The sequence below is a fragment of the Sturnira hondurensis genome, unplaced genomic scaffold (genome assembly GCF_014824575.4).
Source record: "Sturnira hondurensis isolate 20B ecotype Veracruz unplaced genomic scaffold, ASM1482457v3 Scaffold0001872, whole genome shotgun sequence".
Lineage (NCBI taxonomy): Eukaryota > Metazoa > Chordata > Mammalia > Chiroptera > Phyllostomidae > Sturnira > Sturnira hondurensis.
Window position 1 is genome coordinate 40,924,792 of NW_028074503.1, and position 16,583 is coordinate 40,941,374.

At 58.9% G+C, this 16,583-nt stretch overlaps 1 protein-coding gene across 5 annotated transcripts in view; it reads left to right on the plus strand.

Annotated features, from left to right (window-relative positions):
- ATP9B (ATPase phospholipid transporting 9B) overlaps positions 1 to 16,583 on the plus strand; it is a 118,555-nt gene that overhangs the window by 101,354 nt on the left and 618 nt on the right. For all 5 annotated transcript variants that reach the window (XM_037036034.1, XM_037036052.1, XM_037036063.1 and 2 more), the window contains 13 exons: positions 1,377 to 1,538; positions 2,064 to 2,156; positions 4,957 to 5,040; positions 5,219 to 5,389; positions 7,212 to 7,310; positions 8,801 to 8,890; positions 9,130 to 9,274; positions 9,475 to 9,539; positions 10,277 to 10,432; positions 10,524 to 10,588; positions 11,902 to 12,010; positions 12,257 to 12,314; positions 12,930 to 13,133. In XM_037036034.1, coding sequence (XP_036891929.1) covers positions 1,377 to 1,538; positions 2,064 to 2,156; positions 4,957 to 5,040; positions 5,219 to 5,389; positions 7,212 to 7,310; positions 8,801 to 8,890; positions 9,130 to 9,274; positions 9,475 to 9,539; positions 10,277 to 10,432; positions 10,524 to 10,588; positions 11,902 to 12,010; positions 12,257 to 12,314; positions 12,930 to 13,133 — 1,501 coding nt within the window. The remainder of the gene's footprint in view (positions 1 to 1,376; positions 1,539 to 2,063; positions 2,157 to 4,956; positions 5,041 to 5,218; positions 5,390 to 7,211; positions 7,311 to 8,800; positions 8,891 to 9,129; positions 9,275 to 9,474; positions 9,540 to 10,276; positions 10,433 to 10,523; positions 10,589 to 11,901; positions 12,011 to 12,256; positions 12,315 to 12,929; positions 13,134 to 16,583) is intronic.

A 16,583-nucleotide genomic window follows, 5' to 3' on the forward strand; every position in this document is an offset into this window, starting at 1 on the left:
CAGTTGGACACTGGAACCCGGCCATGCATATTCTGGGGGCGGCTCGTCAGGGACGGGGTGCTGCTTGGAACAAGTGACAGCAGCCTGACACCCCCAGGCTTGCAGATCAGCCAACAGTGACTGTAGTGATGTAACCAGAATGCATGTTTCTAAGTGAGGAGGAATGTGCGTGTGGCCCAGGAAGCCATGGCAGGTTGCAGGGCAGACGGGGCCTGGGGCAGTGGCTATCAGGCCTGCTGGGAGGTTGGGGCAGGGGACAGACCAGAGGAGACGTGGCAGTGGCAGGATCCGCGCCTCTGAGGCCCAGGGCAGGACCCACAGGGTGCCGTCCTGGGTCACAGGAAGTGGCTCCTGGGTCTCCCGGGTCAGGTTCAGGTGAAGAGCCTGGTGGGGAGGTCACTGGAGGGCCCCTCCCTGACCCCTTCCCTGCAGGGACTCATTTCTGACTTTGTGACTGAAGTTACTGAGAAGACAGAGCCACGGTCACTATCTCCCTCCCCTGCTTCACTGAAATTACCCTCTCCCTGCAGGCAGCTCTACCGGGCAGACTTCAGAAATATCCCAAACTTACAAGAGGTGAATCCCAATTCACTGAGTGCACACGGAATAAAAGGAAGCTGTGGTTCAAAACTGCACAAACAGCCCTGGCTGGTGTGGCTCAGTGGATTGAGCGCGGGCTGCGAACCAAAGGGTCACCAGTTTGATTCCCAGGCACATGCCTGGGTTGTGGGCCGGTTCCCAAGGTTGGGGGCATGTGAGAGGCAGCCACACAGTGATGCTTCTCTTCCCACTTTTTCTCCCTCCCTTTCCCTCTCTAAAAATAAATTTTTAAAAAACCTATACAAACAACTATGTGTCTTCAGCACCACACGACTGTCCTGCTCACCTCTTGATCTTCTTGTTGAGACCCTAAAAAGGGTGTGGGAAATAGACACCCCCCACCATGGTCAGGTAGCGTACACTGGACACAGCGGCTGTAGAGCAGTCAGTCCCCAGTTCATCTCTTACTTTAGGAAAAGGTCAGATGAACAGAGGGATTCGGGTGGAGTCAGGAAGGACCTTGGAAAGCCTGCCCCACGCTGAGCCTGCCAGCGAGGCTGTGGGCGGCCCAGTACTGGCCCCTACAGCCAGCAGAGCGGCGTGTGGTCAGCCTCGCCTGTGTCCTGGGAAGCGAGGCGGGGGGCTCGAACACCCTGCTGGTGGTGGTCTTGCAGGGGTGACCTCAAAGGGGAACACTTGACGTGGCCACAGACACACCCAAGTTCTCAGCACAGTAAGTTGTGCAAACCAGTCACCTCAGCCAACACTTTGGGTGCCAGCCCGTCACCCTCCTTCCCGGGAAGACAGTGGCCTCACTTCTCAGTGGCTGCCTCCAGGTGGCCCTGGTGCAGTGGACAGAGAGCGTCGGCCTCACGCTGGTCAACAGAGACCTCACGTCCATGCAGCTGAGGACGCCCGGCGGCCAGATCCTGACCTACCGTGTCCTGCAGGTGTTCCCCTTCACCTCGGAGAGCAAGCGCATGGGCATCATCGTCCGGGTAGGTGCCACCGCCCCCCCGCCCCCCGCAGGGCCCTCCGGGGCGAGTCAGACGGCTCTCCTGCGGCGGCTCCAGCAGCACCCGTCCAGGCCGCCACTTCCGTAGTCAGCTTTGTGTCCAGCAGCGGGTGTGTACCCGCAGCTTTAGCATAAGCATGACTCAGGACCATGGAGTCGCTGAGATACATCCCCTTAATTTTGTCCCAGATGCCAAAATTCCGTATCACAAGTTGGCTGAACAAGAGAGCTTATTTAGTGAGACAAGGAAAAGTAGGACTCATGCTGACCTTGCAGCTGAAGGTCAGCCCAACGCGACATCCAGTGGCACTTCTGAGAATAGCACGGCGTCTCAGGACGTGCAGCTAGCTATGTCTTCGTCCTCTGCTGCCCGAGATTGGGGCGTGGAGCGGCACAGAAAGGGGGTTGAGCTGCTCAGCACAGAAGGCCCCTGCCCAGAGCGCGCTGCCCTGAGCCCCTCGGAGCCGCCTCCCTGCCTGAGCACACCTGCTTGTCCCCTTCCCTGCAGGACGAGTCCACAGCAGAGATCGCTTTCTACATGAAAGGTGCCGATGCCGTCATGGCCACCGTGGTCCAGTACAACGACTGGCTGGAGGAGGAGGTAACCGCTGCTCTGGGCGCCAGCACGCGGGCAGAGGAGCAAGCAGACGGGGCTGTGCCCTCTCCCGTGGGTGACGCTGGTGGCCAGGGCAAACCGCGGTGCAGATTTCAGACCCTCCGTGGGCCGAGGCATTGCGCCACCACGGTGTGTTAAGGGCGGAGCCGGTCAGTGACACGCAGCCCCCCCTGTGCAGACAGCTGCCACTTCGGGGCTTGGGGGATTGCTGGCCCCACATGCAAGCAGGGCCTTCAGAAGAATGTTTGTTTGTGTTAGCGAGAACGTAGACAGCATTACTAATCACTCACCAAAAATCCGGAAATAATAATGTGTATACAGCCAAATTATGTTTTAATATATTCACTTAATAATCTAAGTTACTTACAGGAAGATTTTAATCGATGTCTAATTTGTACGTGGGATTCCCTTTAAAAACAGAAACTGAGACACAAACATGACCAGTGCTGTGTCTCATCAGATTTCTTCTAAACAAACAGCGCTTGTTTTGGCCTCGTGAGGCTTTACCGTGTGGTGTTCACATGTGTGGATTGGGGAGAAGCTGGATTTCAAAGTCACATGAAAGCCCTGGATGCAGGGACGGTAGCCTGGAGCAAGTGTGCGCCTGCTGCAGCGCCTGCCCCTCGGGGGCGTGGGGGCGTGGGGTGGCCACCGCACCCTGCACCGTGCTGGTGGCTGTATGAATCAATAGCTCCGCAGGCACTGGGGTTTAATCAGGGACATGAATAAATTAAATTCCCTGAAGACCTAGTAAAATGCCATAAAAATTACTTTTGGTCATAATGATGTGCAATTAATTATAAAATACTTGTTTAATTTATTTAGCTTTATGAGGTCAAATCAATAAATGTCTTGCAACAGACAGATAATGTCAGATTGCCTTTCACAAGATAACTTCATTAACGACCCCATGTGTGTTCCCTCCCTCCACATGGCGGTCTCTCCCACCGGTGGCTCTGACCTCCACCCCCGCTTTGTGTGGGGCTCTCGTGGTCTGAGGCCTTCCACCTTCGGGCAGCCAGTCCGTCTGCCACGGGCCACGCAGGCCCCTGCGTCTCCCACAAGCCCTCCAGGTCTGTCGGTTGTCGGCTGCGTGCTTGTGTTCTCCAAATACTAACCGAAAAATCCGACAACAAAAGGCACTGACCCTTCTCACCCACCGCACGCCAGAAAGGGCCGGCTTACCAAAGCTGCGATGGGAGTCTGCGCAGGCGTACAGGAGCCACGTCCAGGACGTGGTGGCCCCGGCAGTCACCACCTTCCCTCTGAAAGGCGGACGTGCCCCTCCCCCCAGACCTATTGTTAGGAGGGAGACAGGAGTGAGGACTGGGGAACGGGAGCACGAGGACACAATGGGAAGCACACCACCGTCTTCTGGGGACCCTGTCCTCGAGCTGGGACCCGCCGTCAGCTCTTGCTGTGGTGTGCATGGCTGAGCATCCGCTCTAGTCCACCGGATGGGGACCTGCAGCAGAGCTGAGGGTCACGCTGTGTGTGCCTGCAGATAGATGGTAGCATCTCGCTGCCTCTCGCAGGGAGGCGTCTGCCAGTGGGGAGCCCTGGAGTGGGGGTGAGGTCATCAGGGAGGGGACAGGGTCCGCACATGGCGGCAGGGCGATCTGGCCAGCAAGCAAGGAGCTTGGGCCTGCGTGCGTTTATCAGTGGGCTGGCGGGCCTGACCCTGGGCAGGGAGGGGTTTCAGCTCATGTGTTGAATTCTGCTCAGAAGGCCAGACACTCCAAGTCCCCATCCCCTCTGTGCGGGGCACGGAGCCAGCACCCGGGGCAGCCCTCTTGCTGTGCAGACTTGCGCTGGTGTCTCCCTCTCTTTCCACTAAAGAAGGAACTAATTAACTCGCTCTCTGGTGATGCATTTGTTTAAGCGCATCACGGTACCAGCTGCGTGTTTTTAAATGGACGTTGGAGACGCTGTGTTTGATCGGCTCTCCGGCCATGCTTTAGAGTGGAAGCACTTCCCAACGACCCGACCATCCCTGGTGCGCGGCTGCAGGCCCTGTTCGCACCGGGCCCCATCTTTGCCAGGCCCCGGCCCAGAGCCCGTCACATAGGGAATGGCCTTGGGCTCCAAGGGGAAGTGGCCACCATGGTCTCTGCTGGCCACGAGTGCCCAGGACAGGTGAAATGGCCAGCCTTCGGAGTGCTTACGTGTCAGAGTTTGCACGTCGAGAGGGACTGGGTGAGAAGGGTGGGGCGCTGGGCAGCAGGTGGTCCGGGAGCCGAGTGGCTGGGTGAGCCTCGGCAGCTTGACGTGCTGCCTGGTGAGCCTCACACAGGTTTCAGAGATGCCGTAGCTTGTCGCTCGTTACACTGTGGCTTAAACTGCGTTTTTCACAGAAACACGTTGTGACATTCCTTCTTTCCCACTTCACTCCCTGCAGGGGCTCCCACCTCCCCTCAGCACCCAGCATCAGCCTCCCTGTGCTACCCAAAGCCCGGGGCCAGCATGGGGAACAGTGTGGCTCATGTGTTCATGGTGCCATTTCAAAAAGTGGTTTGAGACGGGAAGGAATTGAGTTTGTCATCTGGATGCCAGCCCACGTTTCCCCTCACCTCCTGTCCCCAGAGGTCTGGAGAGCAGGGGCCGAGTGTGGGCTAGAGTGACTCTGTGTGGGACCGTGGGTGGTCTTCTGAGTCCTGGGCCCACGTATCTGCGGGCCTGGGACACGGGGACCGGGAGTAGAGCTGGAAATGCAGGGGATGTGGTCACTGCCTGGATGTGACCCTGACCCTGCAGAGGCCCCTGTGACCTTCGTCTTCTTTCCCAGTGTGGGAACATGGCCCGCGAGGGTCTCCGCACCCTCGTGGTCGCGAAGAGGGTGCTCACCGAGGAGCAGTACCAGGACTTCGAGGTGAGCAGGCCCGGGCTCCCACACCTCCACACTCCAGGCCATGTGGCCGCAGCGGGAGTATCTGCAGTCAGCGACTGCCCTCTGCTGTGGCCGGCTGGGGGTGGGTGTTTCTTCAGCCCTGCCTGGTGCCCTGTCCCGAGTCCTGAGTGATTGACAGCGCAGCCCCGTCTGTCCTCAGAGCCGCTACATGCAGGCCAAGCTGAGCGGGCACGACCGGGCGCTGAAGGTGGCCGCCGTGGTGGAGAGCCTGGAGCGCGAGATGCAGCTGCTGGGCCTGACGGGCGTGGAGGACCGGCTGCAGGCGGACGTGCGGCCCACGCTGGAGCTGCTGCGCAATGCGGGCATCAAGGTACCACCACACGCGCCTCGTGGCCCAGGCCACCTGCACCCACGGTCTCAGCGCTTCCCGGCACGAGGCTCCGTTTCCCAGAATGTACCCTCTCACCTGGTGCTGCCAGGGGAGCCCGAGGCTCAGCGACAGGTGGGGGCAAAAGCGATTTCAGCGTCTCCTCGGAGCTAGGGCTGCCCCTGGCCAGAGTGAGGGGGCCAGGGGCATTTAGAACAAGGGCTGGTGGGCAGGCGGGGCAGGGGCTCAAGTGCTGTGAGCAGGGAGTTCAGTGAGCCGTTCTCTCTCGGATGTGTCTGCCACCCGCTCCCTCTCTCGTGCTTCACACACGTCAGGCCCAGCTTCTCTGCCGTCCGGGCTGGGCCCTCAGCAGGTGCAGGAGTGAGCATCTGGGTGTCCATGTCAATTTCTTGCTCGGCTGGGGAAGGTTTTCTGGGCTTTTTTTCTTCCTTTTCCAGTTGAAGGAAACACGCCCCCCTGAAACCCAAGTCTCGGCTTCAGCCCACAGGCTCCCCCTGGGGCGGCAGGCAGGCCCCCCGGCGGGGCGGCTCTGGCCCCGAGTCTCAGCCCCAGCCTTGTGCTCCCAGCGTGTCCAGCCTCAGGTCCCAGCCCAGGAAGGGGAACGTGAGCACAAGTGCACAGACAGTGAGAGAGCCACAGCGCACCCCGAGAGTCAGCACACGTCTGACTTTTCTGTTTCCTGCTCCCAAAAGTGCATGTTTGTGTGTGGTGCGTGAGACATCTGAAAATTCAGGTGATGAGATGTCATGGGAAGTTTTTGCTGTTATAAAAAACATAGAGACCATTGGGTTATACATTGATGTCCTGCTTTCACTCATTTCATGTACTCTTGGGATATTTACATATACAACGTGTGTGTACATGTGTAATTTGAAGGTTTTACCTGATACAGCTTTCAGCCTAACTACACCTGTTCACCCACTTTGAGCCCCAGTTTCCAGCCAAAAGCCAGCCAGCTGGAAGTGGGTGGCCAGGGTCCATGACCGTGCGGTGCCTTGTGCCATGCCCCAGGTCACAGTCCTGAGCCTAAACTTCACTTTGGGGCTCCTGACTTTAGTGAGGCAAGTTAACAGAGACGCCATTATTGTGGTGCACACAAACCCCACCGCCTCCCCCAGCTCCGTGCCCAGCTCTCCGGCACATGCACAGCACTGTGCCGCAAGCACAGCCGCCATCCAGAACTTCCTATCTTTTTTTTTTAATTAATTAATTTATTTTTAGAGGGGAAGGGAAGGAGAGAGGGAGAGAAATATCAGTGTATGGTTGCCTCTGCTGGGGACACACAATGTATCATGTGTCCCCTGCCAGGAACTGGCCTGCAACCCAGGCATGTGCCCTGACTGGGAATCGAACTGCGATCTTCTGGTTCGCATGCCCGCACTCAATCCACTGAGCTACACTAGCCAGGGCCCAGAACTTCTTATCTTGCAAGTCTGACACTCTGTCCGCATAAAGCCAAGCTCCCGTTTCCATCCCCGCAGCCCCTGGCTCTCACCCACTGTTTACTGCCTTTCTCCATGACTCTGGTGACTCCAGGGTCCCCCTCCAAGGGGGACCAGACAGCATTTGCTCTTTGTGACTATCTGCCTTCGCGTGGCGTTGCATCCACAGCGCCCGGCCCGTTGCACTGTGTGCACCATGGTGTGCTCGTCCACTCATCCTCCAGGGGCACGCGGTCACCCCCATGTTTCAGACAGTATGAATGGTGATGCTGTGACCCTGGGGCTGCAGATGTCCGTGCAGGAGGGCAGTATGAAGAGACGAGAGAGGGGTGGGTGGGTCACCAGTGTGAACTGTTCCCTAGATATGGATGCTGACGGGCGACAAGCTGGAGACGGCCACCTGCATCGCCAAGAGCTCGCACCTGGTGTCGAGAATGCAGGACATTCACATCTTCAGACCCGTAAGTCTGCTGGAGTCCCTCCGGTCCAGGACGTCTTCTCTGACGGCAAAGCCTGTTGCTTCTGTGAGAGCGTGCAGGCCACTTCTCCCTAATGATCAGTCGTCAGTTCTGAGAGAGAGACACTCATTTTCTCACTCAGTTCATAAAACCATCAGAAATGGATTTCTATTGGTTACTTTAACTGCGACCAAAAGCTGCCCTTTGATAGAAACTGGGTCTGTGTCAGTTGAAAAGCACGTTCCTGTTGCTCTGTTGGAATTGCCGTCTTGGCACAGACCGGACACCACAGTCCTTCCATCCGTCTGTAAAGCTGGGGTTCCGTTGGTGGGAACCCCACTCCCCGCAGCCGCCACGTGTGGTCCGGAGCCGCCTTCGGGGCTCGGGTCCAGACGCAGAGCGGGGATGTGGCTTTCGTCTGCCACCGCCCTCCGAGTGAGCACTCTTCCTTAGGTAGCTCAAAGAAAATGAACACAAATGGTTCAGTTTGTGTGTTTACTGTATGTGTTGCTTTTGACTACACTTAATTCCAACGAAAAATGAAAGTTTCTGGGGTACTGACGGATGGCGGCCGAGCAGACACTGTGTGTCTGCGTCTGCTCTAAGTGCGGCGTGCGCACCTTCAGACACAGACACTGAATATAATTTATATGTAAATGTGGTTTATTTTGAAGCATAGGAATCGCAAATTAGGCCCTGCAGACGACTATTTGCAATTAAATTATTAATGATTCTGATAAAACTTCAGATCAATTTTTGTTGACTTTCCAGTGTTATAGCACCACAAATTAAAATTTCCACCATTAAATGTACCTATTTAAAGATGAATCTGAGATTAATTTGGACCACATATGAAACTTTTTAATTCAGTCCTATAATATATCATTTCTTTTATGCCCCATAAAATTTCCACAGAAAGTGTGTCAAAACCAGGGTGTTGGTGTCTGAAGTGCTTCCATTCCAAAGTTAATGACGTTCGAACACGATGGCCTGATTTTACTCCTTTACTCTTCGCTGGCTTGAACAAACAGAGAAGTGGAGCCTTGCGGCTCGGACTGGGGAGGCGACTTAGTGGAGGCCTTGGCCCGGTCACCCGGGCCTCTCTCTGCCCAGGAGCTCGGTTCCCGGGGCCCCCGCGTCACCATGTGGCCGTGCCACAGACTTGCTGCTAGTGTGGGACCTTGGGGACAGGAGGGGCGGCTATCATCTGTGTGCTGACGAGCCACCGTCCTCTGTCTGCTGTGTTGTGCTGGGTTCTGTTGTGGTGCTTTGGGTGCCGCCAACCAGAGAAGGGGTGGAGCTTATAGTCCGTGGGCATCAGCCCCCAGCGCTGCTGCAGGAACCCGAGAGTGCTGCTTCTCCCAGGGCCTCGTGTGCGGAGCACCTTTCGGTTTTCGGTGACGTGTGTAAAGGCGTCAGTGGCCCACACTAAGGGCTTATGTGTCGCTGCACCTGCACTCGGCGTCACTGCCGCCTTCTCCCCTCTGGTGCAGGTAGCCAGCCGAGGGGAGGCCCACCTGGAGCTGAACGCCTTTCGAAGGAAGCATGACTGCGCGTTGGTCATATCCGGGGACTCGCTGGAGGTGAGGCTGGTCCCAGCCCAGCACGTGGTTGGCTGGCTGGCTGTCCGTCCGTCTGTCCGCCCACCCATGTCTCTGGCCCAGCAGGCGTCAGCTCTTCCTCCCAGGGGCTAAGGGCTCACCGGGTTAAAGGCGCATCCTTGCACATGTCTCTGGCGTCTGCCTGGCTCCTCGTGTGGTGGTGGAGCTGGGACCTGGGCACAGAGCCCCGCACATGCGGGGCTGACCGGCCTGTGTTCCAGGTGTGCCTGCGGTACTACGAACACGAGCTCGTGGAGCTAGCCTGCCAGTGCCCCGCCGTGGTCTGCGGCCGCTGCTCGCCCACGCAGAAGGCCCGGATTGTGAGGCTGCTGCAGCAGCACACGCACAGGCGCACCTGCGCCGTTGGTGAGCTCCGCCCCCCCCCCCCCCACACACACACACACAGTACCTGGGGCTTCATGGTCCCTCTAGTTTCAGAGAAATTGGTGTCATGAAATTCAGAGGCAAAATCCTGCTCAGCCTCTGACAGCAGCGTCTGCAGGTGACAGAGCGGGGCAGTGGGGGGTTTTATTCCCCACCCCCACCACTTCCTGTCCCCTTCCCAGGTGACGGAGGAAACGACGTGAGCATGATCCAGGCTGCAGACTGCGGGATCGGGATAGAAGGGAAGGTACGTTCGTTCCGTCGGGGCGCCATCTCGCGCACGCAGCCGGGAGCACAGTCCAAGAGCCCCCCTGGTGCGGGCTCGCGCGAGGGAGAGGGTGAGCCCTCCCCCAGGGAGAGGCAGGGAAAAAGCGGAGCAGCTCAGTGCCACTTCCTCCAGGGGGTGTCACCACGTCCTCCTCACACTTCCTGGTGCCCACAGCACCTGCAGCTTCTCTTTCCTGCAGGCACGCAGGTCGTGTGTGGATGTCGTGTCTCCAGGCTGGCTGGGAGCTGCGGTGTGGGGTTTGTCTTCTGTGCTCACATAACACCCCTGGAGAGACCTGGCGGTGAAGCCGGCTGCAGAAGCCATTCCCTGGGCTGCTCCGCTCCTGGTGCCGACAGTTGTGTGTCGTTTACAGGGCTTCCTTCAGTCACACCCGTGGCTTTGTGAGGTGGTGGGTGGGTGGTGTCCAAATATGAGAGAACTCAGGCTGACAGTCCTGAAGGTGCCAAGAGTCCTGAGACCCCCGGGCCAGGCCCGTGGGCAGTACTGTGTTCCACCTCTGCTGAATTTCTGTCATACCGAGAGGCAGTGGAGGATGGTCCCCACACCCTGGCGAGCCCTGCGGCAGCCCTGTCACCTGCCCTGGAGGCCGCCCCACACTGTTGGGCAGGAGGCCTCAGCCTCCTCGCAGTGAGGGGTGAGCTCTGCAGCGGAGCAGACTCGCTGCCTGGTTTGCAAGGAGCGCCTGTGCCTTGCAGGAGGGGAGGGCGGCCTCGCTGGCGGCAGACTTCTCCATCACACAGTTCAGGCACATCGGCCGGCTGCTAATGGTGCACGGGCGGAGCAGCTACAAGCGGTCTGCGGCACTCGGCCAGTTCGTCATGCACCGGGGCCTCATCATCTCCACCATGCAGGTACCCAGGCAGGCGGGGGCGCTGTGGCTCCCAGAGAGGCAGGCGGTGCGGGGAGGGCCTGTGGCTAACGCTGTCCTGTCCTCTCTCCAAGGCCGTGTTCTCCTCCGTCTGCTACTTCGCGTCTGTCCCCCTGTACCAGGGGTTCCTCATGGTGGGGTAAGTGCTCACAGCAGGCCGCGGGGAGGGGTCCACGCACACTGGGTGTTCAGACGGCGGTGCTGATGCAGGAGCCACACTCTGCTGGCGTGAGAGTTCCCGATTCTGTCATTAAATGAGGAGTTCTGTTTTCACAGCAAATCTGTGACATTTGTCAGGAACTCGGTTGGCAAAAAAAGTGCCTTTGGTTACTTCCGCACAGTGGCGCATGACGGCGCTAGGAGCACTCAGTCGCCTTTACCTTCGTCTGAAACAATCTCGTTACATTGTGTCGTGACAGCTGCCCCACCAACAGGCGTGTTTAAAAGTTACCTAAATGGGTGGATTTGTGTGCAGCCACCTTACTGTTGAAGATGGAAGAAAATATGCAACATTTTCAGCTTGTTAGACTCTGTTATTTCAAGAAGGGTAAAAATACAACTGAAACGCAAAAAAAAGACTTGTGCAGTGTGTGAAGGTGCCGTGACTGATCGAACGTGTCGAGAGTGGTTTGTGAAGTTCCACACTGGAGATTCCTCACCAGACAGTGCCGTGGGGTTGCGTGGACCAGCTGAAGTTGATAGCACTCAAATCGAGACATTAACTGAGAACAATCAGTGTTACACCCTGTGGGAGGCAGCCCACACACTTACAATATCCCGATCGGTAAAGTTATTGGTGAAAATGAAAAAATGTGCCTTTTATGGAAAAAAGCAAATGGACTTTTTGGCCAGCCCAGTAATAACCAGAAACTGGGAACAACCCAGATCCACGTCAGTGAGTGCTGGGGTCACAGACACCGGCACGGCCAACAGCCCCCGATGCCTCTCCAGGGAATCAGCTGACTAGAAGTGCCACCTCCGTGGGCTGCCTGCTGTGTGACATGTGCAGGCAGCGTTGCAATGACTAAAAATACAGAGGGGAGAGAGAGTCACGGTGGCCAGGGGCTGGAAGGGGAGGGGTGGCAGGAGGGCCTGGGGGGAGGGCTGCCTGGTCAGCTCCAGGTCCCTGTCCCCATCCTGGCTTGAGGCCGGGCTGCAGTTTGCCAGATGCCCCCACTGGTTAAAGGGCCCAGGTCCTGTGTTACAAGTGACCACTGCACGTGAGGCCACAGCCACCTCAAACCGTTCGGTGAAGAAGGAAAACCGGGTCCCACCTACCGCCTGCATGCAGGTGGGGCCTACCGGCCCTGTTGCTGTGGGGGTGGGGGTGGGGTTCAGCTTCAGGAGAAGTTGTGCTCGGCGCCGCTGTGGTTCTGTTTAGCGATCGCCCCGCTGGCCTCTGGCCCTGTGGGAGCGCTCCTCACACTGACTCCCTGTGCTCTGGGCCCTCAGCTATGCGACCGTCTACACCATGTTCCCCGTGTTCTCACTGGTGCTGGACCAGGACGTGAAGCCGGACGTGGCCATGCTGTACCCGGAGCTCTACAAGGACCTCACCAAGGTATGGCCTGAGGCCAGGTCGCCTCCAGCGCCTCGTGGCTCTCAGGGTCCTGACCAGCGACCCTCCGCGAGGAGCATGCCAGGCGTGAGGCAGCTGTTAAACCTTCCCGCAGGTCTTACATCTGTTCTCTGTCCTTCAGGCATTTTTAAATTTCTCCTGGTTGTTTTTGATATTTCCCTTTTGAGTTCAGTGTTGAAAAGGGGAAACTGGCACTCGGTGCTAACGGGCCCCCTCCTGTCCCCACAGGGCAGGTCCTTGTCCTTCAAGACCTTCCTCATCTGGGTCGTGATCAGCATTTACCAAGGTGAGAGGGGGAGGCTCTGACTTCTGCTGGCAGCACTGTCTCCCTCTAGATCCCCCTGCCCCCCTGCCCCCAGCTAAGTAGTCTTTGACCCTGGACACCCTGCTCCAGTGGGCCTTCCAGCCTCTTCCCAGGGCGGCGGGGGGCGGCACTTCTTATAACCGATGAACATCACATAGAAACCGGCCTGTTTTTAACTAAATTTAAGTCCAGGGAAACTGTGACGGGTATGCACCACATGGTGCTTCAGGGGCCAGCAGGCAGTAGGGCTGGGAGAGTCCAAATCTGGCGTCGGCAGTCGCCGGTGCCCAGTGCTCAGCCCCGACACGCACGAGGCAGCCCAGAGCATGAGGGCCAGGCAAGCCGACCGGCTACGTCGAAACACCAAGTTACTTACACGCAGCCAGGTGGGGGCGGCTCCTCCTGCAGGTGTTTTATTTATAATCTGTTGTAAACGGCTGTCAGTCCGTGGGAAGCATGGGGTGGGCCGAGCCCCCCGTCTCCAGGTGCCGTGGGTGTCAGCGGCCTCCCCTCCCCGTCTCGCTGTGGCGGCGGGACATCCAGTCCAGACCTCACAGCTGTGGCCTGAGAAGCCCTGCCCCCCTCGCTGTGTTGCAGGCGGCGTCCTCATGTACGGGGCCCTGCTGCTCTTCGAGTCGGAGTTCGTCCACGTCGTGGCCATCTCGTTCACGGCCCTCGTGCTCACCGAGCTGCTGATGGTGGCGCTGACCGTGCGGACGTGGCACTGGCTGATGGTCGTCGCCGAGCTGCTCAGCCTGGGCTGCTACGTGGCCTCACTCGCTTTCCTGAATGAGTATTTCGGTGAGCTGCCCTGGGATCGCCTCTGGATAATTGTCTGTTAGAGACTTTTGAACGGTGTTTATTATTACTTGTTCGCACATTGTCTTAAATCGCAGCTCACTGTGAAACGCACACCAGAAAGCTTCAAACACACGGTCTTACTGGGGAAGGGATCGGCTCCTTGTAATCATTTTTAAAATCAAGGCACTCTCTATCTCGGCTTTTACAGAGACACTGAGTATGTCACATGGAGGCCTCTGCGCCAGGCACCCAAGGCGGCGCCCATGGGCCCTGCACACCCAGGCGCCAGCCGGCTGCCAGCGTAGATCCTGGTGCACCCACAGCCAGGCCCCGCCCCGCCCAACTCTCCCAGCCGCAGCCGGGTGACATGTGGTGCTGGACGGGAGCTGACAGTGACGTGGCCTTGGACAGGATTGGGTCGTGGCTGTCTGCACGCTCCTCCCGGCAGCCACTCCGTCACTGTCACCCCTTGGGTGACCTGACAGGAACAACTGTCTGTCACAGGCCCATGCCCAGGCATGGCTGGCATGTGACCATCCTGTCTCTTTCTGACCCGACGTCACCTGTCTGATCAAATTTACCCCTTTCTCCTCCCCACCAGTCTAAGGGCTTTGGGGCCAGAGTGTGGGGTGACTTCCCCCTTTCACCCCCCGAACTGATGCCAGTGCCCACAGGACTGCCTGAGACTCTTCAAGGCGTGTAAATCAGGCTGAGGGAGGAGAAGGCATGTGACCGTGAGACAGGGTGGCATTGTCCCCGAGGCCCCAGGCAGTGGGCGTGGAGGAGCACCGGCGCAGCAGAACTCAGGCTGTTTGGGAACAGCAGGCCACACCCCTCCTCGTCCAAGATCAAGAGCCCCTCGTCCTGATGGCACGTCAGCAACCGTGGTGCAGTGATGCCTGAGGACCACACGGGAGGCCAGTGGCTTCCTGCGAAACAGCAACATCAAGGTCACTGATTGCCGGAAGCTCCTGTGTCTGCTGTGGCCGCTGAGCCGACACTCAGTCCAAGGGCCCCGGGACTTCCCCCGCCACCTGCCTCCTTACTGAGAAAACGTCAGCCCTTTGCGGGAGCTCACGTGGTGTGTGCCAAGTGCCTGCTGTGAGCGTTGTGCCCTGTGCTGTGAGGTGACTGGAGAGGCCTGTTTCCCAGCAGAATTCTCCGGGGCAGGAGACCCCACAGGGCATCCAAACGGAGATAGGCCGGGGCCAGACCCCTCTGATTCCTGCCAGCTGGGTCTGTCTGCCTGAGGGTCGTCCTGTGGGACAGCAGGGTCACCCGGCACCTGAGGAGTCCGCGGCCCCACACAGATGTCATGAACCTGGAGCAAACAAGCCCAAATGTCCGAAGGAGGCACAAGCTGCATCCGCCAACCGAGAGGAAGGCTCAGATGAGAAAATGCACCCCAAGCTCCCCCGCAGGTGCACCGAGCCAGCCCAGAGAGAGAGAGGTCACAGGCGCCACAGCGCAGGAAGCCCCCCAGGACAGGGCTGGAGAAACCCCACCAGCAGCCCTGCCCCGTGGGAAAGGACGACGTCACGACTCCACTTCATGAAACTTCAGGCCTGTCAGGATGAAGGGAACCCTGCAGGTGGCGGGGGAGGAGCAGGGCCAGCGTGGCTCTGGGCTGTTGCAGAGGCCACAGCTGGGGGCAGGGGCTCAGCCTGCAGGGGACGAACTGGAGGTCCCGGCGACACCCCAGGCCGGCTTTCTGGGGAGTCGGGAAGGAGGACACCGTGAAGTGAGGTCCTTGGGGGGTGAACGTCTGCGTTGACCTGCAGTTCTTTGTGGGCCGTCGCGTCTGAAACTACAAAATGAATTCTGGGTGGGGGAGTTCCCACACTACAGGGGCCAGAGAAGTGGAGGGAGTCGAGTAGAGAAGGCGGAGCCCAGACCATCCAATACCCCTTCCTGCCGTGTCCTCAGCAGTGCGGACCGGGCGGGAACCCGTGTGGAGAGCTCCCGTCTTGGGTCAGAGGGGCTCTCGCCGCGCAGTCGCTGTGTCCTCATCGCTCTGGGGGTGCACACAGCGTGTTTCCTGCCCAGACCGCACTCAGCTGCTCAACTGCAGGTTTCTGTCAGGAGCAAACGTGGAGCACAGAGCAGAGCACGGGAACGAAAGGCACAGGTGTTGCATCTGGTCTGTCGTGAAACTGAGGAAGCGTGGGCCTGGCTGAACCCAGTCACCAGAGAACGAGCCACGTCATGTGGCCACAAGGGAGGGACCCAGGCCTGTCCGACCCCGTCTCCTCCTCTGCAAACTGGACGTGCGATCCCGTTTGTCAAAGGGCCGGTCTGGCAACACGCGGTCACGACTGACTCGTCCGTTTAAATGTGTGTGAGCGATGTGGACAAATGCCTCCTGGGCCGTCTGGAGCTCGGCAGATGCGCGTGTGTGTTGCCTCGGAGATCAAGTTCCTGTGACGTCCCTGCTGCAGACCCGGCAGCTCTGTCGGGCTCCCGCTGTAACTCTGTGGAAGTTCACGACCGCACCTCGGGCACACCTGGGAAGTTGGGGGGCCGCCCGCTCTGAGCCAGAGGCACGGAGACCAGGACCGCAGCTCCCGGGTCGCCATGGCTGCTTCCCGGGACGTGTCTCGATTCGCTAGCTGGCAGTTGCGCGCCCAGCAGCCCCTGCACCCTGTCCTCAGCGGCGTGCGCGCTGTGGTTTCCAGGCAGGGTGTCTCATGGGTAGGGTGTCTCACGGAGCTGTCCCACGGAGGTGAGGTCGGTGCTCCTGTTGGGGGGGCAGAGATGCAGGGCGGTCTTGGCTGAGACCTTCCACTGATGAGAGCAGCCTCCCTCTAACCCGGTTTCTTGCTGCCTCATTGTGGCTTTGCCCCCACGGGAAGGAGCTCCCCCCACCCCATCAGGTCCTGTGCCCTGGGGTCGGGGGGCATTCAGGTGCAAGTCTGCTGACGAGGGTCCAGGGTCTGCGTCCATCAGGCGACAGTTGATCCCTCCCAGCAACCTCTTTGCCTTTCCGTGATGGGGGTGCTGAGCCCTGGGAAACACGGTCAGGATGTCCAAAGTGTGGTCAAGTGCAGGCTGCACCCTGTGTCCTTGAGCCAACACCCTGCACGCAGGCTGGTGTCTTCCCTGCGACTCTTCTGTGCCTCAGAGCCCTGTATCCTGCCAAGAAGGCCTGTCCGACCTGGGACAGCAGTCTGAGGGGCCCCTGCCCTGGGAGAGGCCGGTGCCTGGGACCTTGGGTTCTCCACGTGCCAGGCCTCAGACGGCAGGTCTGGCAGGTGCACCAGCAGGTTCCCACAGCACTGCTGTGCCCCCAAGGCCAAGGGACAGGAAGGAGGACCTGTGGTGGCCCTGCCTTGCAGCCACACGAGCCCTTGCTGAGGGCGGGAAGGTGGGCCGACAGTCTGGGTGTGTCCCAAGGTCCTGCTGAGGTTGCACAGTCCTCAGGAGAGTTCATCACATCTGGTGCACAGGGGA